The sequence below is a fragment of the Dendropsophus ebraccatus genome, chromosome 8, assembly GCF_027789765.1.
Source record: "Dendropsophus ebraccatus isolate aDenEbr1 chromosome 8, aDenEbr1.pat, whole genome shotgun sequence".
NCBI classification, from domain to species: domain Eukaryota; kingdom Metazoa; phylum Chordata; class Amphibia; order Anura; family Hylidae; genus Dendropsophus; species Dendropsophus ebraccatus.
This window is the reverse complement of record NC_091461.1, coordinates 5,691,987-5,717,922: the sequence shown is the minus strand read 5'-3', so window position 1 is coordinate 5,717,922 and position 25,936 is coordinate 5,691,987. Positions and strand designations below refer to the sequence as shown.

At 42.5% G+C, this 25,936-nt stretch overlaps 1 protein-coding gene across 1 annotated transcript; it reads left to right on the top strand.

Annotated features, from left to right (window-relative positions):
* The first annotated feature begins 155 nt into the window (after positions 1 to 155).
* On the top strand, positions 156 to 21,191 carry EMX2 (empty spiracles homeobox 2). Its single transcript, XM_069979681.1, has 3 exons — positions 156 to 671; positions 15,803 to 15,987; positions 20,583 to 21,191. The coding sequence occupies exons 1-3, from the start codon at positions 281 to 283 to the stop codon at positions 20,748 to 20,750; spliced, it is 744 nt and encodes a 247-aa protein (XP_069835782.1). The 5' UTR covers positions 156 to 280; the 3' UTR covers positions 20,751 to 21,191.
* The last annotated feature ends 4,745 nt before the right edge of the window (positions 21,192 to 25,936 follow it).

Below are 25,936 nucleotides of genomic sequence, written 5' to 3'. Positions count from 1 at the left end.
GCCCATCCCCGATGAGTGGCTGCGCTCTCCGGGCTGAGCACTCTGACGCACGGAGGAGCCTCCCCTGTGGCGCAGCGGCCAATCAGAGCGGGCGACATCTGCGCAGGAAGCCGGAGTGTCAGCGCCCGCTAATTACCCGCAGCAACTAACAAATCGTTCGCACAAGTTGTGGAGAGTCCGGCTCTTCCATGGATCGGCTGCCACTGGGCACCGGAGGAGGACGGTGACCGCACTGCCGCCCGCAATCACTGCCCGCCGGGGCCCCGCGCTGCCGGACACCATGTTCCAGCCCGCTCCAAAGAGATGCTTCACCATCGAGTCCCTGGTGGCCAAGGACAGTCCGCTGCCGGCCTCCCGCTCCGAGGAGCCCCTCCGACCCGCTGCCCTCAGCTATGCCAACTCCAGCCCCATCAACCCCTTCCTCAATGGCTTCCACTCCACGGGCAGGGGCGTCTACTCCAACCCGGACTTGGTGTTTGCAGAAACTGTTTCCCACCCGCCGAACCCGGCTGTGCCCGTGCACCCGGTGCCCCCTCCTCACGCGCTGGCAGCGCACCCCCTGCCCACCTCCCACTCCCCACACCCGCTATTCTCCTCACAACAAAGGGACCCCTCCAGCTTCTACCCCTGGCTCATCCACCGATACAGATATCTGGGACACCGGTTCCAAGGTAAGTGGCGGATCCGCTCCGCGCCCCCCGACAGCCGCTCCGGCTCTGCCGCAACTTCACCCAACTTGTTACTTTGTAGCCCGGAAAGTTTCCCTTCTTGGCTCCGCAGCTCTGGGGGGATCCGCGGTTTTGGCTCCCGGTTCCGCAGCTCTGGGGGGCTCTGGCTCCCGGTTCCGCAGCTCTGGGGGGCTCTGGCTCCCGGTTCCGCAGCTCTGGGGGGCTCTGGCTCCCGGTTCCGCAGCTCTGGGGGCTCTGGCTCCCGGTTCCGCAGCTCTGGGGGGCTCTGGCTCCCGGTTCCGCAGCTCTGGGGGGCTCTGGCTCCCGGTTCCGCAGCTCTGGGGGGCTCTGGCTCCCGGTTCCGCAGCTCTGGGGGGCTCTGGCTTCCGGTTCCGCAGCTCTGGGGGGATCCGCGGTTTTGGCTCCCGGTTCCGCAGCTCTGGGGGGCTCTGGCTCCCGGTTCCGCAGCTCTGGGGGGCTCTGGCTCCCGGTTCCGCAGCTCTGGGGGGCTCTGGCTCCCGGCTCCGCAGCTCTGGCTCCCGGCTCCGCAGCTCTGGGGGCTCCGCCGGGACCCGCACAGGATTCTGCACACCATCCGCAGCAACTAAAGGAAACGAAATCTGGGGGATCCGGGTGTCCAGGACCAGGGGGGAGGGGGCCAAAGACCCGGGCACAGATCCGCAGCTCCGGAGGACAAGTTCACTCTCAAGTCCCGGGGACGGATTCGCACATCACTGTTCTTCTACTTGCGTCTCTTGGTTCTGTCTCCGAGCGTGCGGTTTTTGTTGATGCTGCAGGCGCAGTGTATACACGGATGGATCATATAGGAGCGGCTGTATATAATATATATTTATATCTAGCTTGTGTCCTGTCTACAAAATGTATCAACGAGGATATCTGGTATATGTGTGATTGTTTAATATGGCTGTATATTATATGTGTGTTTGTGTAATACGGCTGTATATTATATGTGTGTTTGTGTAATACGGCTGTATTTTATATATGTGATTGTGTAATAAATATCGGACTGTATTGCTACATATCCGGGAGTATGTAATATATTTGTGTGTTTGTGTACCATATACATAACTGTGTATAGTATCATGTATGTAATTGTGTGAGACGGTATAATAATAATTAACTGTACATGTGTGTGCGCTTGTAATAAATGACTGTGTGTGTGTATATATGTATATGTGTGTGTGTGTGTATATATGTATATGTGTGTGTATATGTATTTATATATGTGTGTGGTGTGTAAATAGTGGCAGTGTACTCGGTGCTGTGTGTGTATGTGTAAGTATATATATAGATATGGATAGATATAGATAGATATTTATAGATATATATTAGGTGTGTGTGTATGTATGTATGTATATATATATATATATATATGTGTGTGTGTGTATATGTGTGTGTGTATATGTATTTATATGTGTGTGTGTGTGTAAATAGTGGCAGTGTACTCGGTGCTGTGTGTGTGTGTGTGTGTATATATATAGATATATAGATATAGATATAAAGATAGATATTTATAGATATATATTAGGTGTGTGTATATGTATGTATAGATATATATATGTGTGTGTGTGTGTGTGTGTGTGTGTGTGTGTAAATAGTGGCAGTGTACTCGGTGCTGTGTGTGTACATATATATATATATATATATATATATATATATATATATATATATATATATGTATGTGTGTATGAGTGTGCAAATTTATAGTAAATGGTGTATATTATAGAGGATGATGCTTTATATAGAGAGATATTTATGTCTCACATTATAGCCGGTATATAGAGCGGCAGCTGCGCTGGGGTCACCCCCGCTCCTGTATACACTGTATATAGCTGGTTCCTGTATACTCTGTGTTATACACTGTATATAGCTGGTTCCTGTATACTCTGTGTTATACACTGTATATAGCTGGGCTCCTGTATACTGTGTTATACACTGTATATAGCTGGGCTCCTGTATACTGTGTTATACACTGTATATAGCTGGGCTCCTGTATACTCTGTGTTATACACTGTATATAGCTGGGCTCCTGTATACTGTGTTATACACTGTATATAGCTGGGCTCCTGTATACTGTGTTATACACTGTATATAGCTGGGCTCCTGTATACTCTGTGTTATACACTGTATATAGCTGGGCTCCTGTATACTGTGTTATACACTGTATATAACTGGGTTCCTGTATACTCTGTGTTATACACTGTATATAGCGGGTGTGGAGGATGCGGTATAATATACCGGGGATTTATATCAGTATGAGAGAATTAAATGCTGCATATTTGTCTGACTGGGGAAATATATTATATACTGGGCAGTTATATGGGCGTATATTATATATTCGGCATTTATCTGACTGGAAGTATATATTATATACTGGGTATTTATCTGACTGGGAGTATAAATATACTGGGTATTTTTGTATGCTGAATATTTTCCATACCGGGTATTTATACTACTGTGAGTGTGTAGTATGTGTTGCTATTATATTATATACACGGTATTAGTCTGTTATATACTGATTGTTTCTATGGCTGCCTATGTAGCTGAATACAGGTAATTATATGGCGAGGCTATTATATTATTACATTCTGGGGATATATTACTCGTTGGGTATTTATTGTTCTGTGAATATAGGAATTTTATTATATCTTCTATATTTTTACTGTAAATTATATACATTGTTATATGGGTGTTTATACATATATACGTATATTCTATACTGGCCATTTATATCGCTGAAAGGGTATCGTGTACCGGGTGCTTATATTACCGTATGGCTTAATATACCGGGTGTTTATATTACTGTAATTCTATAATACACCGGGTGTTTATATTACTGTAATTATATAATACACCGGGTGCTTATATTACTGTAATTGTATAATACACCGGGTGCTTATATTACTGTAATTGTATAATACACCGGGTGCTTATATTACTGTAATTCTATAATACACTGGGTGTTTATATTACTGTAATTATATAATACACCGGGTGCTTATATTACTGTAATTATATAATACACCGGGTGCTTATATTACTGTAATTGTATAATACACCGGGTGCTTATATTGTAATGGTTTAATATATCGGGTGTTTATATTACTGTAATGATATAATATACCGGGTGTTTATATTACTGTAATGGTTTAATATATCGCCGCGAGGATTACGGGTGTTTTTATTACTGTGTTGGTTTTATATAGGGGGGTATCTATATGTTTTATATGATATATATGTCTTGTTTTGTTGGTGATTCCTTTATATCTTATTTGGAGTAAATGTTTGACAATGCTGATATGTGTGTGTGACGTGCGGTGTCTGTGTATACTGTGCAGTAGTAGTATACTTGTATATAGTGTTGTGTCTGTGTATATATGTATATAGTGTTGTGTCTGTGTATACTGTGCAGTAGTAGTATACTTGTATATAGTGTTGTGTCTGTGTATACTGAGCAGTAGTAGTATACTTGTATATAGTGTAGTGTCTGTGTATACTGAGCAGTAGTAGTATACTTGTATATAGTGTTGTGTCTGTGTATATATGTATATAGTGTTGTGTCTGTGTATACTGTGCAGTAGTAGTATACTTGTATATAGTGTTGTGTCTGTGTATACTGAGCAGTAGTAGTATACTTGTATATAGTGTAGTGTCTGTGTATATATGTATATAGTGTAGTGTCTGTGTATACTGTGCAGTAGTAGTATACTTGTATATAGTGTTGTGTCTGTGTATACTGAGCAGTAGTAGTATACTTGTATATAGTGTTGTGTCTGTGTATACTGAGCAGTAGTAGTATACTTGTATATAGTGTAGTGTCTGTGTATATATGTATATAGTGTAGTGTCTGTGTATACTGTGCAGTAGTAGTATACTTGTATATAGTGTTGTGTCTGTGTATACTGTGCAGTAGTAGTATACTTGTATATAGTGTTGTGTCTGTGTATACTGTGCAGTAGTAGTATACTTGTATATAGTGTTGTGTCTGTGTATATATGTATATAGTGTAGTGTCTGTGTATACTGTGCAGTAGTAGTATACTTGTATATAGTGTTGTGTCTGTGTATACTGTGCAGTAGTAGTATACTTGTATATAGTGTTGTGTCTGTGTATATATGTATATAGTGTAGTGTCTGTGTATACTGTGCAGTAGTAGTATACTTGTATATAGTGTTGTGTCTGTGTATATATGTATATAGTGTAGTGTCTGTGTATACTGTGCAGTAGTAGTATACTTGTATATAGTGTTGTGTCTGTGTATACTGTGCAGTAGTAGTATACTTGTATATAGTGTTGTGTCTGTGTATACTGTGCAGTAGTAGTATACTTGTATATAGTGTTGTCTGTGTATATATGTATATAGTGTAGTGTCTGTGTATACTGTGCAGTAGTATATATATGTATATTGTGTAGTGTCTGTGTATACATGTGTGTAGTGTCTGTATATACATGTATATACTGTAGTGTCTGTGTGTCTGTGTGTGTATATATATATATATATATATATATATATATATATATATATTATATATATATACACAATGTAGTGTAGTGTCTGTATACATGTATATAGTGTAGTGTCTGTATATACTGTGTAGTTGTATATATGTATATAGTGTAGTGTCTGTGTATACTGTGTAGTAGTATATATGTATATAGTGTAATGTCTGTATATATATATATATATGTATATAGTGTAGTGTCTGTAAATACATGTATATAGGGTAGTGTCTGTGTATACATGTATATAGGGTAGTGTCTGTCTGTGTGTGTGTGTATATATATATATATATATATATATATATATATTCTAGTGTCTGTATATACATGTGTGTGTATATAGTGTAGTGTCTGTGTATATTGTGTAGTGTCTGTATATACATGTGTGTGTATATAGTGTAGTGTCTGTGTATACTGTGTAGTAGTATATATGTATACAGTGTAGTGTCTGTATATACATGTGTGTGTATATAGTGTAGTGTCTGTGTATACTGTGTAGTAGTATATATGTATACAGTGTAGTGTCTGTAGATACATGTGTATATAGTGTAGTGTCTGTATATACATGTGTGTGTATATAGTGTAGTGTCTGTGTATACTGTGTAGTAGTATATATGTATACAGTGTAGTGTCTGTAGATACATGTGTATATAGTGTAGTGTCTGTATATACATGTGTGTGTATATAGTGTAGTGTCTGTGTATACTGTGTAGTAGTATATATGTATACAGTGTAGTGTCTGTAGATACATGTGTATATAGTGTAGTGTCTGTATATACATGTGTATATAGTGTAGTGTCTGTGTATACATGTGTGTGTAGTGTGTGTGTGTGTGTATGTATATATATATATATATATAGTGTGTGTGTGTGTATATATATGTATGTATATATATATATATATATATATATATATATATACACACACACACATACTACACTATATACACATGTATACACAGACACTACACTATATACACAGACACTACACTAATTTTATAAATGAGTGTAGTGTCTGTGTATACTGTCCTGTAGACCTGCAGTGATGATGCGCTGTATTACTAGGTGCTGTATCTTGTAGTTTATACTGTACTACATATATACCGTCCCTTATACTGGCCTAGTAGTTTGTAGTCCAGTATCTGTATATAGGTGTGTAGTTTCTGTGGACTGTATATAGTTGAGCCTTCTGTATAGTGTAGTATATACAGCGTGAATGTAGTGTGTAGTATAATGTATGTGGTGTGTATACAGTGCAGTGTCTATGTATGTTGTATATAGGGCCCTGTAATGTATCTCCACCTCTTCTATACCATGTAGTGTATACCGTATTATCATGTGTACATTGCAGACTATTGGAGTATATATATAGATGTGGAGTGTATATTGTGTACACTATTCTGTAATGTATGGCTGTAATATACAGTGTCTCTATGTACTATATACAGGGGTGCAGGGTCTCTATGTACTATATACAGGGGTGCAGGGTCTCTATGTACTGTATATACAGGGGTGCAGGGTCTCTATGTACTGTATATACAGGGGTGCAGGGTCTCTATGTACTATATACAGGGGTGCAGGGTCTCTATGTACTGTATATACAGGGGTGCAGGGTCTCTATGTACTGTATACAGGGGTGCAGGGTCTCTATGTACTGTATACAGGGGTGCAGGGTCTCTATGTACTATATACAGGGGTGCAGGGTCTCTATGTACTATATACAGGGGTGCAGGGTCTCTATGTACTATATACAGGGGTGCAGGGTCTCTATGTACTATATACAGGGGTGCAGGGTCTCTATGTACTGTATACAGGGGTGCAGTGTCTCTATGTACTGTATATACAGGGGTGCAGGGTCGCTATGTACTGTATACAGGGGTGCAGGGTCTCTATGTACTATATACAGGGGTGCAGGGTCTCTATGTACTGTATACAGGGGTGCAGGGTCTCTATGTACTGTATATACAGGGGTGCAGGGTCTCTATGTACTGTATATACAGGGGTGCAGGGTCTCTATGTACTGTATATACAGGGGTGCAGGGTCTCTATGTACTATATACAGGGGTGCAGGGTCTCTATGTACTGTATACAGGTGTGCAGGGTCTCTATGTACTGTATATACAGGGGTGCAGGGTCTCTATGTACTATATACAGGGGTGCAGGGTCTCTATGTACTATATACAGGGGTGCAGGGTCTCTATGTACTATATACAGGGGTGCAGGGTCTCTATGTACTATATACAGGGGTGCAGGGTCTCTATGTACTATATACAGGGGTGCAGGGTCTCTATGTACTATATACAGGGGTGCAGGGTCTCTATGTACTGTATATACAGGGGTGCAGGGTCGCTATGTACTGTATATACAGGGGTGCAGGGTCTCTATGTACTATATACAGGGGTGCAGGGTCTCTATGTACTATATACAGGGGTGCAGGGTCTCTATGTACTGTATATACAGGGGTGCAGGGTCGCTATGTACTGTATACAGGGGTGCAGGGTCTCTATGTACTATATACAGGGGTGCAGGGTCTCTATGTACTATATACAGGGGTGCAGGGTCTCTATGTACTATATACAGGGGTGCAGGGTCTCTATGTACTGTATATACAGGGGTGCAGGGTCTCTATGTACTATATACAGGGGTGCAGGGTCTCTATGTACTGTACTTCCTGCCTGTAGTATATAGTGCAGTATCTATATATACAATTTTTTGCTTATAGTATATATCTCGCAGTGTGTATATATATATAATATATCGCAGTGTCCTGGACGTGGTCAGTATAGATGAAGGATATATAGCGCAGTCTCTGTACATTGCAGTTTATGCCTGTAGGGTATATATTGCACTATTTCTGTATGTTGGAGTTTATGCTGGTGGTGTGTATACAGTGCCGGGTGTATACAGTGCCGGGTGTTATAGGTGTAGGGTGTATACAGTGTAGTGTGTATACAGTGTAGGGTGTATACAGTGTAGTGTGTATACAGTGCCGGGTGTTATACGTGTAGGGTGTATACAGTGTAGTGTGTATACAGTGCCGGGTGTTATACGTGTAGGGTGTATACAGTGCCGGGTGTTATACGTGTAGGGTGTATACAGTGTAGTGTGTATACAGTGCCGGGTGTTATACGTGTAGGGTGTATACAGTGTAGTGTGTATACAGTGCCGGGTGTTATACGTGTAGGGTGTATACAGTGTAGTGTGTATACAGTGCCGGGTGTTATACGTGTAGGGTGTATACAGTGCCGGGTGTTATACGTGTAGGGTGTATACAGTGCCGGGTGTTATACGTGTAGGGTGTATACAGTGCCGGGTGTTATACGTGTAGGGTGTATACAGTGCCGGGTGTTATACGTGTAGGGTGTATACAGTGCCGGGTGTTATACGTGTAGGGTGTATACAGTGCCGGGTGTTATACGTGTAGGGTGTATACAGTGCCGGGTGTATACAGTGCCGGGTGTTATACGTGTAGGGTGTATACAGTGCCGGGTGTATACAGTGCCGGGTGTATACAGTGCCGGGTGTTATACGTGTAGGGTGTATACAGTGCCGGGTGTATACAGTGCCGGGTGTTATACGTGTAGGGTGTATACAGTGCCGGGTGTATACAGTGCCGGGTTCAATGTCTTCATAAGAACCTGAAACTTCTGTTATCTGCATATAAAGTACAGGGCAGTGATCACACAGACGCGGTACCGTGTGTTAGATCGCGCGCGCGTATGAGCAAGTTTATGTTGTAACACCAGGTGTGTGTGTGTGTGTGTGTGTGTGTGTAATTTATAGTGTAACACCAGGTGTGTGTGTGTGTGTGTGTGTGTGTGATGTATAGTGTAACACTGTGTGTGTGTGTGTGTGTGTGTGTGTGATGTATAGTGTAACACTGTGTGTGTGTGTGTGTGTGTGTGTGTGTGTGTGTGTGATGTATGGTGTAACACCAGGTATATATGTATGTGTCTGTGTGTAATGTATAGTGTAACACCAGGTGTGTGTGTGTGTGTGTGTGTGTGTGTGTGTGTGATGTATAGTGTAACACTGTGTGTGTGTGTGTGTGTGATGTATAGTGTAACACTGTGTGTGTGTGTGTGTGTGTGTGTGTGTGTGTGTGATGTATGGTGTAACACCAGGTATATATGTATGTGTCTGTGTGTAATGTATAGTGTAACACCAGGTGTGTGTGTGTGTGTGTGTGTGTGTGTGTGTGTGTGTAATGTATGGTGTAACACCAGGTATATATGTATGTGTGTGTGATGTATAGTGTAACACTGTGTGTGTGTGTGTGTGTGTGTGTGTGACATGTATAGTGTAACACCAGGTATATATGTATGTGTGTGTGTGATGTATAGTGTAACACTGTGTGTGTGTGATGTATAGTGTAACACCAGGTGTGTGTGTGTGTGTGTGTGTGTGTGTGTGTAGTTTATGGTGTAATAGTATTTGTAGTGTAATCTTGTATAGTGACCTGTACAGTGTATTTTGCACCGGCAGATCGCGGTTTCTATAATACACGGTGCGGTGTTATTATACTATATACTCCTATAGCTGATGTGTATATAGGCTGCAGTGTATGGGAGGTCACTATATACTCCTATAGCTGATGTGTATATAGGCTGCAGTGTATGTAATGTCACTATATACTCCTATAGCTGATGTGTATATAGGCTGCAGTGTATGGGAGGTCACTATATACTCCTATAGCTGATGTGTGTATATAGGCTGCAGTGTATGTGAGGTCACTATATACTCCTATAGCTGATGTGTATATAGGCTGCAGTGTATGTAATGTCACTATATACTCCTATAGCTGATGTGTATATAGGCTGCAGTGTATGGGAGGTCACTATATACTCCTATAGCTGATGTGTATATAGGCTGCAGTGTATGGGAGGTCACTATATACTCCTATAGCTGATGTGTGTATATAGGCTGCAGTGTATGTGAGGTCACTATATACTCCTATAGCTGATGTGTATATAGGCTGCAGTGTATGTAATGTCACTATATACTCCTATAGCTGATGTGTATATAGGCTGCAGTGTATGGGAGGTCACTATATACTCCTATAGCTGATGTGTATATAGGCTGCAGTGTATGTAATGTCACTATATACTCCTATAGCTGATGTGTATATAGGCTGCAGTGTATGGGAGGTCACTATATACTCCTATAGCTGATGTGTGTATATAGGCTGCAGTGTATGTGAGGTCACTATATACTCCTATAGCTGATATGTATATAGGCTGCAGTGTATGGGAGGTCACTATATACTCCTATAGCTGATGTGTATGTGAGGTCACTATATACTCCTATAGCTGATGTGTATATAGGCTGCAGTGTATGTAATGTCACTATATACTCCTATAGCTGATGTGTATACAGGCTGCAGTGTATGGGAGGTCACTATATACTCCTATAGCTGATGTGTATATAGGCTGCAGTGTATGGGAGGTCACTATATACTCCTATAGCTGATGTGTATATAGGCTGCAGTGTATGGGAGGTCACTATATACTCCTATAGCTTATATGTATATAGGCTGCAGTGTATGGGAGGTCACTATATACTCCTATAGCTGATGTGTATATGGGCTGCAGTGTATGGGAGGTCACTATATACTCCTATAGCTGATGTGTATATAGGCTGCAGTGTATGTAATGTCACTATATACTCCTATAGCTGATGTGTATATAGGCTGCAGTGTATGTAATGTCACTATATACTCCTATAGCTGATGTGTATATAGGCTGCAGTGTATGGGAGGTCACTATATAGTCCTATAGCTGATGTGTGTATATAGGCTGCAGTGTATGGGAGGTCACTATATACTCCTATAGCTGATGTGTATATAGGCTGCAGTGTATGGGAGGTCACTATATACTCCTATAGCTGATGTGTATACAGGCTGCAGTGTATAGGAGGTCACTATATACTCCTATAGCTGATGTGTGTATATAGGCTGCAGTGTATGGGAGGTCACTATATACTCCTATAGCTGATGTGTATACAGGCTGCAGTGTATAGGAGGTCACTATATACTCCTATAGCTGATGTGTGTATATAGGCTGCAGTGTATGGGAGGTCTCTATATACTCCTATAGCTGATATGTATATAGGCTGCAGTGTATGGGAGGTCACTATATACTCCTATAGCTGATGTGTATATAGGCTGCAGTGTATGGGAGGTCACTATATACTCCTATAGCTGATATGTATATAGGCTGCAGTGTATAGGAGGTCACTATATACTCCTATAGCTGATGTGTATATAGGCTGCAGTGTATGTAATGTCACTATATAGTCCTATAGCTGATGTGTATATAGGCTGCAGTGTATGGGAGGTCACTATATAGTCCTATAGCTGATGTGTATATAGGCTGCAGTGTATGGGAGGTCACTATATACTCCTATAGCTGATGTGTATATAGGCTGCAGTGTATGGGAGGTCACTATATACTCCTATAGCTTATATGTATATAGGCTGCAGTGTATGGGAGGTCTCTATATACTCCTATAGCTGATATGTATATAGGCTACAGTGTATGGGAGGTCACTATATACTCCTATAGCTGATATGTATACAGGCTGCAGTGTATGGGAGGTCACTATATACTCCTATAGCTGATGTGTATATAGGCTGCAGTGTATGGGAGGTCTCTATATACTCCTATAGCTGATATGTATATAGGCTACAGTGTATGGGAGGTCACTATATACTCCTATAGCTGATATGTATATAGGCTGCAGTGTATGTAATGTCACTATATACTCCTATAGCTGATATGTATATAGGCTGCAGTGTATGGGAGGTCACTATATAGTCCTATAGCTGATGTGTATATAGGCTGCAGTGTATGTAATGTCACTATATACTCCTATAGCTGATGTGTATATAGGCTGCAGTGTATGTAATGTCACTATATACTCCTATAGCTGATATGTATATAGGCTGCAGTGTATGGGAGGTCACTATATACTCCTATAGCTGATGTGTATATAGGCTGCAGTGTATGTAATGTCACTATATACTCCTATAGCTGATATGTATATAGGCTGCAGTGTATGGGAGGTCACTATATAGTCCTATAGCTGATGTGTATATAGGCTGCAGTGTATGGGAGGTCACTATATACTCCTATAGCTGATGTGTATATAGGCTGCAGTGTATGTAATGTCACTATATAGTCCTATAGCTGATGTGTATATAGGCTGCAGTGTATGGGAGGTCACTATATACTCCTATAGCTGATGTGTATATAGGCTGCAGTGTATGGGAGGTCACTATATACTCCTATAGCTGATATGTATATAGGCTGCAGTGTATGGGAGGTCACTATATACTCCTATAGCTGATGTGTATATAGGCTGCAGTGTATGTAATGTCACTATATACTCCTATAGCTGATGTGTATGTGAGGTCACTATATACTCCTATAGCTGATGTGTATGTGAGGTCACTATATACACTTAGTGAGTCCACATTTTGGCACATATATTGTATGGACCTCTGTGTGTGTATTGTATATTTTATATACTGTTTTTGGAGTAAGTATATTTCATATATGTTGTAGCAGTTATATGTACAGTTATATTAAGTATATATATTGTACCTTTAGCTTGGGTGTAGTATTTATGGTATATATTATATACTGTATGCTAAAGCTTGTATATAATTGTATGATGACTATATAATATATATATATATATATATATATATATATATATATATATATATATATATATATATTATAGCTTGGATGTGTATTTTTGTTTATATATTATGCATATACTGTATGCTATAGCCTGTATATTATTGTATGATGACTATATATATATATATATATATATATATATATATATATATATATATATATATATATATATATTATAGCTTGGATGTGTATTTTTGTTTATATATTATGTATATACTGTATGCTATAGCCTGTATATTATTGTATGTAATACATATATAGTCTATTATAGCTTGTGTGTGTATAGTATATAAAATATCTGTTATAGCTTGTGTGTGTGTGTATTGTATAACACATGTATATGTAGTCTGTTTTATTTGGTGCCTATATGTTGTATATTATAGATGGTATGGGTATATTGTATTTGTTTCTATAAATTGTTACAGTCTTATAGCTGCTGCAGGTGTGTAATGTAGCTGGTTTGGGTTTATTATATATTGTAGCTGGTGTGTGTATATATTATATGTTGTAGCTGGTGTGTGTATATATTATATGTTGTAGATTGTTTTGATATATTATATGTTGTAGCTTTTGTTTTATATATTGTAGCTGGTTTGTGTATATATTATATAGTGTAGCTGGTTTGTGTATATATTATATAGTGTAGCTGGTTTGTGTATATATTATATAGTGTAGCTGGTTTGTGTATATATTATATAGTGTAGCTGGTTTGTGTATATATTATATAGTGTAGCTGGTTTGTGTATATATTATATGTTGTAGTAGGTTTGTGTATATATTATATAGTGTAGCTGGTTTGTGTATATTATATAGTGTAGCTGATTTGTGTATATTATATATTGTAGCTGGTTTGTGTATATATTATATAGTGTAGCTGATTTGTGTATATTATATATTGTAGCTGGTTTGTGTATATATTATATAGTGTAGCTGGTTTGTGTATATATTATATAGTGTAGCTGGTTTGTGTATATATTATATAGTGTAGCTGGTTTGTGTATATATTATATGTTGTAGCTGGTGTGTGTATATATTATATGTTGTAGCTGGTTTGTGTATATATTATATGTTGTAGCTGGTTTGGGTATATATTATATAGTGTAGCTGGTTTGTGTATATATTATATGGTGTAGCTGGTTTGTGTATATATTATATGTTGTAGCTGGTTTGTGTATATATTATATGTTGTAGCTGGTTTGTGTATATATTATATAGTGTAGCTGGTTTGTGTATATATTATATATTGTAGCTGGTTTGTGTATATATTATATAGTGTCGCTGGTTTGTGTATATATTATATAGTGTAGTTGGTTTGTGTATATATTATATAGTGTAGGTGGTTTGTGTATATATTATATAGTGTAGCTGGTTTGTGTATATATTATATAGTGTAGTTGGTTTGTGTATATATTATATAGTGTAGGTGGTTTGTGTATATATTATATAGTGTAGCTGGTTTGTGTATATATTATATAGTGTAGGTGGTTTGTGTATATATTATATAGTGTAGGTGGTTTGAGTATATGTTATATGTTGTAGCTGGTTTGGGTATATATTATATAGTGTAGTTGGTTTGTGTATATTATATAGTGTAGTAGGTTTGTGTATATATTATATAGTGTAGCTGGTTTGTGTATATATTATATAGTGTAGCTGGTTTGTGTATATATTATATATTGTAGCTGGTTTGTGTATATATTATATAGTGTCGCTGGTTTGTGTATATATTATATAGTGTAGCTGGTGTGTGTATATATTATATGTTGTAGTAGGTTTGTGTATATTATATAGTGTAGCTGGTTTGTGTATATATTATATAGTGTAGCTGGTTTGTGTATATTATATAGTGTAGCTGGTTTGTGTATATTATTATATAGTGTAGCTGGTTTGTGTATATATTATATAGTGTAGCTGGTTTGTGTATATATTATATAGTGTAGCTGGTTTGTGTATATATTATATATTGTAGCTGGTTTGTGTATATATTATATAGTGTCGCTGGTTTGTGTATATATTATATAGTGTAGCTGGTGTGTGTATATATTATATGTTGTAGTAGGTTTGTGTATATTATATAGTGTAGCTGGTTTGTGTATATATTATATAGTGTAGCTGGTTTGTGTATATATTATATAGTGTAGCTGGTTTGTGTATATATTATATAGTGTAGCTGGTTTGTGTATATATTATATAGTGTAGCTGGTTTGTGTATATATTATATAGTGTAGCTGGTTTGTGTATATATTATATAGTGTAGCTGGTTTGTGTATATATTATATAGTGTAGCTGGTTTGTGTATATATTATATAGTGTCGCTGGTTTGTGTATATTATATGTTGTAGTAGGTTTGTGTATATATTATATAGTGTAGCTGGTTTGTGTATATACTATATAGTGTAGCTGGTTTGTGTATATATTATATGTTGTAGTAGGTTTGTGTATATATTATATAGTGTAGCTGGTTTGTGTATATATTATATAGTGTAGCTGGTTTGTGTATATATTATATGTTGTAGCTGGTTTGTGTATATATTATATAGTGTAGCTGGTTTGTGTATATATTATATAGTGTAGCTGGTTTGTGTATATATTATATAGTGTAGCTGGTTTGTGTATATATTATATGTTGTAGCTGATTTGTGTATATATTATATAGTGTAGCTGGTTTGTGTATATTATATAGTGTAGCTGGTTTGTGTATATATTATATGTTGTAGTAGGTTTGTGTATATATTATATGTTGTAGTAGGTTTGTGTATTATATGTTGTAGCTTTTGGCTGTGTTTGTACTGTGTGTTGTATGTGTGCATTGTATGATATAGTTGTGTGCATGGATTGTATGTAGCAGTGTTGGCTGCTTTGGGGGTCTTCCTGCCCCGGCTGACTTTGCCCCCTGCTCTCTTTGCAGGTAATGACACAAGTGCGGAGAGTTTCCTATTGCACAATGCTCTGGCGCGGAAACCCAAGCGGATCCGCACAGCCTTCTCCCCATCCCAGTTACTGCGGCTGGAGCACGCCTTCGAGAAGAACCACTATGTGGTGGGCGCAGAGAGGAAGCAACTGGCGCACAGCCTGAGCCTCACCGAGACCCAGGTACTGACCCCTGAGTGTGCACTCACAGCCTGCTACTGACCCCTGAGTGTGCACTCACAGCCTGCTACTGACCCCTGAGTGTGCACTCACAGCCTGCTACTGACCCCCACCGCAAAAAAGGACTGAGAGCGAGAATATCATTACTGATTATTATTATTATTATTATTATTATTATTATTATTATTATTATTATTATTATTATTCCTCGGCCGGCGCTGCGGTTCCGCACTCTGTTATCTTGGTTGTCAGTGCGGTAATTGCTGTAATGAGTTTACTTTGCAGGTCGCTCTCGTTCATTACCGGCATTGTGTATTGTGGAGGTGATAAACGACGAGTGACGTATCGTCCATTATACTCCCGGGAGACTCCGCCTTATTACAGGCTACAAGTCATTATAACAGGGGGGGGTCGAGTGTAGCAGAGTATACAGGGGGGGGGGCGAGTGTAGCAGAGTATACAGGGGGGGGGGGGCAGGGAGTGTAGCAGAGTATAAAGGGGGGGGGGGCGAGTGTAGCAGAGTATAAAGGGGGGGGGGGGAGTGTAGCAGAGTATACAGGGGGGGGGGGCAGGGAGTGTAGCAGAGTATACAGGGGGGGGGCGAGTGTAGCAGAGTATAAAGGGGGGGGGGGGAGTGTAGCAGAGTATACAGGGGGGGGGGCAGGGAGTGTAGCAGAGTATACAGGGGGGGGGCAGGGAGTGTAACAGAGTATACAGGGGGGGCAGGGAGTGTAGCAGAGTATACAGGGGGGGCAGGGAGTGTAGCAGAGTATACAGAGGGGCAGGGAGTGTAGCAGAGTATACAGGGGGGGCAGGGAGTGTAGCAGAGTATACAGGGGGGCAGGGAGTGTAGCAGAGTATACAGGGGGGGCAGGGAGTGTAGCAGAGTATACAGGTGGGGGGCAGGGAGTGTAGCAGAGTATACAGGGGGGGGCAGGGAGTGTAGCAGAGTATACAGGGGGGGCAGGGAGTGTAGCAGAGTATACAGGGGGGGGCAGGGAGTGTAGCAGAGTATACAGGGGGGGGCAGGGAGTGTAGCAGAGTATACAGGGGGGGGCAGGGAGTGTAGCAGAGTATACAGGGGGGGCAGGGAGTGTAGCAGAGTATACAGGGGGCAGGGAGTGTAGCAGAGTATACAGGGGGGCAGGGAGTGTAGCAGAGTATACAGGGGGGGGCGGGGAGTGTGGCAGAGTATACAGGGGGGCAGGGAGTGTAGCAGAGTATACAGGGGGGCAGGGAGTGTAGCAGAGTATACAGGGGGGGGGCAGGGAGTGTAGCAGAGTGTACAGGGGGCAGGGAGTGTAGCAGAGTATACAGGGGGGGGGCAGGGAGTGTAGCAGAGTATACAGGGGGGCAGGGAGTATAGCAGAGTATACAGGGGGCAGGGAGTGTAGCAGAGTATACAGGGGGGGGCAGGGAGTGTAGCAGAGTATACAGGGGGGCAGGGAGTATAGCAGAGTATACAGGGGGGGCAGGGAGTGTAGCAGAGTATACAGGGGGGGGGCAGGGAGTGTAGCAGAGTATACAGGGGGGGGCAGGGAGTATAGCAGAGTGTACGGGGGGGCAGGGAGTGTAGCAGAGTATACAGGGGGGCAGGGAGTATAGCAGAGTATACAGGGGGCAGGGAGTGTAGCAGAGTGTACGGGGGGGCAGGGAGTGTAGCAGAGTATACAGGGGGGCAGGGAGTATAGCAGAGTATACAGGGGGCAGGGAGTGTAGCAGAGTATACAGGGGGGGGGGGCAGGGAGTATAGCAGAGTATACAGGGGGGGGGGGCAGGGAGTGTAGCAGAGTATACAGGGGGGCAGGGAGTGTAGCAGAGAATACAGGTGGGGGGGGCAGGGAGTGTAGCAGAGTATACAGGGGGGGGGGCAGGGAGTGTAGCAGAGTATACAGGGGGGGGGCAGGGAGTGTAGCAGAGAATACAGGTGGGGGGGGCAGGGAGTGTAGCAGAGTATACAGGGGGGGGGGGGCAGGGAGTGTAGCAGAGTATACAGGGGGGGGGCAGGGAGTGTAGCAGAGAATACAGGTGGGGGGGGCAGGGAGTGTAGCAGAGTATACAGGGGGGGCAGGGAGTGTAGCAGAGTATACAGGGGGGGCAGGGAGTGTAGCAGAGTATACAGGGGGGCAGGGAGTGTAGCAGAGTATACAGGGGGAAAGGGAGTGTAGCAGAGTATACAGGTGGGGGGGCAGGGAGTGTAGCAGAGTATACAGGGGGGGGCAGGGAGTGTAGCAGAGTATACAGGGGGGGCAGGGAGTGTAGCAGAGTATACAGGGGGGGGGCAGGGAGTGTAGCAGAGTATACAGGGGGGGCAGGGAGTGTAGCAGAGTATACAGGGGGCAGGGAGTGTAGCAGAGTATACAGGGGGCAGGGAGTGTAGCAGAGTATACAGGGGGGGGGGGCGGGGAGTGTGGCAGAGTATACAGGGGGGCAGGGAGTGTAGCAGAGTATACAGGGGGCAGGGAGTGTAGCAGAGTATACGGGGGGGCAGGGAGTATAGCAGAGTATACAGGGGGGGGCAGGGAGTGTAGCAGAGTATACAGGGGAGGCAGGGAGTATAGCAGAGTGTACAGGGGGGGGCAGGGAGTGTAGCAGAGTATACAGGGGGGCAGGGAGTGTAGCAGAGTATACAGGGGGGGCAGGGAGTGTAGCAGAGTATACAGGGGGGGGGCAGGGAGTATAGCAGAGTATACAGGGGGGGGCAGGGAGTGTAGCAGAGTATACAGGGGAGGCAGGGAGTATAGCAGAGTATACAGGGGGCAGGGAGTGTAGCAGAGTATACAGGGGGGGGGCAGGGAGTATTGCAGAGTATACAGGGGGGGGCAGGGAGTGTAGCAGAGTATACAGGGGGCAGGGAGTGTAGCAGAGTATACAGGGGGGGGGCAGGGAGTATTGCAGAGTATACAGGGGGGGCAGGGAGTGTTGCATTGTATACAGGGGGGGGCAAGGAGTGTAGCAGAGTATACAGGGGGGGGCAGGGAGTGTAGCAGAGTATACAGGGGGGGGCAGGGAGTGTAGCAGAGTATACAGGGGGGGGGCAGGGAGTGTAGCAGAGTATACAGGGGGGGGGGCAGGGAGTGTAGCAGAGTATACAGGGGGGGCAGGGAGTGTAGCAGAGTATACAGGGGGCAGGGAGTGTAGCAGAGTATACAGGGGGGCAGGGAGTGTAGCAGAGTATACAGGGGGGGCAGGGAGTGTTGCATTGTATACAGGGGGGGGGCAGGGAGTGTAGCAGAGTATACAGGGGGGGGCAGGGAGTGTAGCAGAGTATACAGGGGGGGGCAGGGAGTGTAGCAGAGTATACAGGTGGGGGGGCAGGGAGTGTAGCAGAGTATACAGGGGGGGCAGGGAGTGTTGCATTGTATACAGGGGGCAGGGAGTGTAGCAGAGTATACAGGGGGGGGCAGGGAGTGTAGCAGAGTATACAGGGGGGGGCAGGGAGTGTAGCAGAGTATACAGGGGGGGGGGGCAGGGAGTGTAGCAGAGTATACAGGGGGGGATTTGGGGTCTAAGAAGAAAGTGGAAGCTGTTGAGGTGAGGGGGGATTATTGCAGGGTCTTTTTTCTAATCCGGAGGTGCGGATGTTTAATCTACTAAAGTGAGATCGGCCGATCAGGACAGGCGGTGGGGGTGGCAGGAGAGAGCTGCCCCCTGCGAGTATGTAGCAGTATTATCGTGTTACTATTATTATTATTATTATTATTATTATTATTATTATTATTATTATTATTATTATTACCGCTGTGTTGTAATGTTCCCAACCTGCGTTTGCAGCTGTTGCAGAGAATGATGGGAGTTGTAGTTTTAAAAGCTAAAGGCACAGGTTGGAAAAGAGGGGTTAAAGGATAATAAGAATTCATCATCATCATCATCGTCGTCATGATTATTATAATTTCCGCTCAGTTTCTGCTCTCCGGGATCGGATCTCCTCTTCTCCCAATCAGGATTCTGTCTTTTTACGGCTGCTGTCCTGATGTTGACCGATCCTGCTGTACATGTGACCGATCCTGCTGTACATGTGACCGATCCTGCTGTACATGTGACCGATCCTGCTGTACATGTGACCGATCCTGCTGTACATGTGACCGATCCTGCGGTTTATTATCTCTGGATGACCGTCTTCACACTGTCCTGTTTCTGGGCGGGGGAAGCCTCCTCCTCCTCCTCTTCCCCCGGTTTTCAGCCTTTTATATTTCTATTACTTTGTTACTTTTTTTTTTTTTTACTTTAATATTTTTATTATCTTTTTATTTAATGTTTCAGTTTCAACAAAAAGTAGAAAACCGCACTGGACGCGGAGATTCTCGTCTATTATCGATTATTACCCGTCTGTGTCTGATCGGTCCCATCACTCATTACTGATAGCGATGGCTGCTGGTTGTCGGGTGGCAGATAATTAGCTGTGAGTTGTCAGGGGAGCAGCTGCTCGGTGGTTGTCAGGTTGGGCCCAGTATATAGGCAGGTTTATGTAGACAGATATAGGGATCGATCTATGTATACTACAACTCCCATCGTGCCAGGGAACTCTGGGTAATAGAATCCAATAACGCAGAGATGAATCCAAGACTGTGCGTTAACGCTGCGCTTTGTGTCTCCAGGTAAAAGTATGGTTCCAGAATCGCAGGACGAAGTTTAAACGGCAGAAGCTGGAGGAGGAAGGGTCCGACTCGTCCCAGAAGAAGAAGGGCACGCACCACATCAACCGCTGGAGGATCGCCACCAAGCAGGCCAGCCCCGAGGAGATCGACGTCACATCGGACGATTAACGGCCGCGACAATCAGCACTTTTGTATCCGGAGAGCGGGAGCCGAGCTCGGGATTATTGTACAGGACTCGGGGGGCCCGGGAGACACGATCGGCGGCGATCCATCGGCCGATCATGTGGATTATCTGTGGATAGGGCTGGATCCCCCCCGGACATTGGGGGCTGCGCCCGGGAACCGCAGGAGAGACGCGTGAAAGACGCAGCGACTGGCAGCAGTGGTTTGGCCGCGGTAGCGGATTGTACAGACGTCTGTGTGTTGTGGTGACTTGTAGGATTCATATACTTCCGAGAAGTATGATGGCGGCGACGACGATGATGATGATGATGACCTTGTCAATATTTTGTCAATAAAGAGTTATTATTATCCAGATGCGGTACCGCAGTGAGCGATGTGTGCGACCCCGGAGCCGCAGGGCTCGGGCAGTGTGGTGCGGTACCGCAGCCCCCCGTTGTCTGTTCGCCCCTCCTCATTAGCGCAGGGCTCGGGCAGTGTGGTGCGGTACCGCAGCCCCCCGTTGTCTGTTCGCCCCTCCTCATTAGCGCAGGGCTCGGGCAGTGTGATGCGGTACCGCAGCCCCCCGTTGTCTGTTCGCCCCTCCTCATTAGCACAGGGCTCGGGCAGTGTGGTGCGGTACCGCAGCCCCGGCCGCTCTCTCTTCTCTCTCTTCCTTCATGAGTTTCAGCCATTATCCCGGTAATCGGGCCGCCGGACACCCCTCCCCCTCCCGGGCCGCCGGACACCCCTCCCCCTCCCGGGCCGCCGGACACCCCTCCCCCTCCCGCTGGATGTGGCGCACGGAGTTGTCGCACGTTAGCCGGCCGCAGTGGGGCGTTAGGGGGGGGGGGGGTCGCAGCGACATTGGGCGCAGATAAGGGGGATTAGCGCCTTTCTCTCAGCACACAGAGCACTATTAGCTGCAGAAGCTTCATTACTCCGAGGCTTTGAATGCGGGGGGATTAGAGGGGCTGAAAGGGGGCGCCGAGGGTCCATGCTAATGAGGTGAGTGGCCTTTGTGTCCCCGGCTGCACAGCTCCATTATGCGGGGCCCCTGCAGCCCCCTCCCCGCGCCCGCCGCTCCTGCTCAGCGCTGATAATCGCACCAGGCGGCCGGCTGCGGCTTTCATGTCCCGGAGCAGATAACGAGGGAGCGGCTCCTCCGCGGCAGCTGGGGACCCCCGGGATGTGGGGGGGGGTGAGGACCCGACAACTGGCGCAAGAGGCCGACAACCGCAGCCCCAACCTCCACCGACAGGGGGCAGCCGCAGCCCCTATCCCCACAGACGCGGGAGGATAACCGCAGCCCCTATCCCCACAGACGCGGGATAACCGCAGCCCCTATCCCCACAGACGCGGGATAACCGCAGCCCCTATACCCACAGACGCGGGAGGATAACCGCAGCCCCTATACCCACAGACGCGGAGGATAACCGCAGCCCCTATACCCACAGACGCGGGAGGATAACCGCAGCCCCTATCCCCACAGACGCGGGAGGATAACCGCAGCCCCTATCCCCACAGACGCGGGATAACCGCAGCCCCTATACCCACAGACGCGGGATAACCGCAGCCCCTATACCCACAGACGCGGGATAACCGCAGCCCCTATACCCACAGACGCGGGAGGATAACCGCAGCCCCTATCCCCACAGACGCGGGAGGATAACCGCAGCCGCAGCTCCCACACAGGGGGCGCCATCCCATCCATCCGCTGATTTCAAGTCACATCCAATTTGATCGCCCGACCGATTGGCCATTGTCGTCTGTCGGTGTTTTTGCCTTCCAGGATCGGTGTCCCTGATATTTTCTCCCGCACAAAACGAAAGGAAAATGGAAACCAGAGGAAAGATGGACGAAACCTTCCGTATTGATTATTGATGAGCAGATGATTACATCCCGGGATTGTGGAGATTTCTATAGGTGCAAATAATACGGATTGTTTCTATATTCAATCACGTGCCTCTCTATATCTGACATATATACTCATACCCCTATGTATACATCCATGCTTATACACCTGTATATACTCTCCTGGTACTATAACCCATACACCTGTATATACTCTCCTGGTACCCATACACCTGTATATACTCTCCTGGTACTATAACCCATACACCTGTATATACTCTCCTGGTACTATAACCCATACACCTGTATATACTCTCCTGGTACTATAACCCATACATATATACAGGACACCCCAGTGGGATGCTATATGGCAGGCTGTTCTAAGGCTCAGGTATATACAGGACACCCCGCTGGGATGATAGTAACAGATCACTATATGGCTGTGTTCACACAGGACTGGGCTGACTACAACAGCAGCTCTGCAGATGGGAATCCTATATGTGATACCTGCTTCTCTATACACCAGTGGTAGCTATAATACCCCAGAAGATGAGTGACTATACAGAAGCTATCATCATCATTCATCATCATCATCATCATCATCATCATCATCATCATCATCCTAACATGGATCATTCCAGTAATGTCACAGTCCCCTGCTGCAGATCTCCACATATCACAGTAGGAGATTATATACCTGATCCCCTATAGATGACCCCTAACCTATTCCTGCCCCCATATACACAGGGCCTCCTATGAGACACAGACGTTTCCTCAGTCCCCATACACACCAATGCCTCCAGCACAGATCACTATATACCCTCCTGTAATACAGTGATATAGTCGCCTATAGATCGGTTATAAGTGATATGTGATGGAGTTTGCTCTATGGTTTTCCCTCCCTATGTAGTTATCTATAAGCTACAAGCAGCACATTGATGCTGATCTCATCACTATATACATTCCTCTATATACTGTATAGATTACATTATATATCCTATATTCAGTGTATATCATATTATATTCCCTATATCCTTTATATATCATATTATATACCATATCCTGTACATATTATATATTCCCTATATCCTTTATATATCATATCCTGTACATATTATATACTGTATATTCCCTATATATCATATCCTGTACATATTATATATTCCCTATATCCTTTATATATATCATATCCTGTACATATTATATATTCCCTATATCCTTTATATATCATATCCTGTACATATTATATATTCCCTATATCCTTTTTATATATCATATCCTGTACATATTATATACTGTATATTCCCTATATATCATATCCTGTACATATTATATATTCCCTATATCCTTTATATATATCATATCCTGTACATATTATATATTCCCTATATCCTTTATATATCATATCCTGTACATTTTATATACTGTATATTCCCTATATAATGTAAATATTATGTATCTACTATATATTCTAATATATTTATCTTATATACCATATCCTGTACATATTATATATTATATCCTGAACATATTATATATTCCCAATATCCTGTACATATTATATATTACCTATATTATGTATATGTCATATTATATACTATATCCTGTACATATTATATACCATAACCTGTACATATTATGTATTCCCTATATCCCTTGTATATATCATTATGTACCTTTATCCTGTACATATTATTTATTATATCCTGCATATATCATATTATATATCCTTATCCTGTACATATTATATATTATATCCTGTAAATATATCTATATCTATTACAGCACAATTATACTCCTCACTACTGTATTAGACCCAAATATATAAATATCACTTAAGCAGTACATCCATACACCTCACACAGACTGATGTATTGGAGGATTAAAATTATTTCTATTTTATATTGCTATAATATTATAGTAGAACAATTCTATACAGACTGACAGAAACACTGGTACATTATAATCTTCTATTCTAGACTGGTATGACACACTGGTATATTATAATCATACACTGATGTAGTAGACTGGTATATTATAATCAGACCTTGATATAACACACTGGTATATTATCAGACATTGATATAACACACTGGTATATTATCAGACATTGATATAACACACTGGTATATTATAATCAGACATTGATATAACACACGGGTATATTATAGTCAGACATTGATATAACATACTGGTATATTATAATCAGGCATTGATATAACATACTGGTATATTATAATCAGACATTGATATAACACACTGGTATATTATAATCAGACATTGATATAACACACGGGTACATTATAATCAGGCATTGATATAACACACTGGTATATTATAATCAGACATTGATATAACACGCTGGTATATTATAATCAGGCATTGATATAACATACTGGTATATTATAATCAGACATTGATATAACACACTGGTATACTATAATCAGACAATGATATAACACACTGGTATACTATAATCAGACACTGATATAACACTGGTATATTATAATCAGACATTGATATAACACACTGGTATACTATAATCAGACACTGATATAACACTGGTATATTATAATCAGACATTGATATAACACACTGGTATACTATAATCAGACACTGATATAACACTGGTATATTATAATCAGACATTGATATAACACACTAGTATACTATAATCAGACAATGATATAACACACTGGTATACTATAATCAGGCATTGATATAACACACTGGTATATTATAATCAGACATTGCTATACCACACTAGTATATTATAATCAGACATTGCTATAACACGCTGGTATACTATAATCAGACATTGATATAACACACTGGTATATTATAATCAGACATTGATATAACACACTAGTATACTATATAAGACAATGATATAACACACTGGTATATTATAATCAGAAAAAAAGACAAATTTGGTCAGCTCTCCTAGAACACCATTCACAGTAGGCAGGAGCATGTTTCTATGGCTGAAATTGCAAACACACAAAAACACAGAAAATATATTGATACAGTAGACTGGTATATTATAATCATATATTGACATAAGACACTAGTATACTATAATCATACATTGATAAAACACACTGGTATATTATAATCATATATTGATATAACACAAGTATATTATAATTAGACGTTGACATAACACACTGGTTCATTATAATCATACATTGATTTAATAAACTGGTATATTATATCAGACATTGATATAACACACTAGTATATTATAATCAGACATTTATATAACACACTAGTATATTATAGTCAGACATTGATATAACACACTAGTATATTATAGTCAGACATTGATATAACACACTAGT

Excerpts from the sequence above, each read along its gene's own strand:
- EMX2 (XM_069979681.1), top strand. The coding sequence starts at position 281 with ATGTTCCAGCCCGCTCCAAAGAGATGCTTCACCATCGAGTCCCTGGTG. Across the intron at positions 672-15,802 it reads TCTGGGACACCGGTTCCAAG|GTAATGACACAAGTGCGGAG; the intron begins GTAAGTGGCGGA and ends CTCTCTTTGCAG. Across the intron at positions 15,988-20,582 it reads TGAGCCTCACCGAGACCCAG|GTAAAAGTATGGTTCCAGAA; the intron begins GTACTGACCCCT and ends TTGTGTCTCCAG.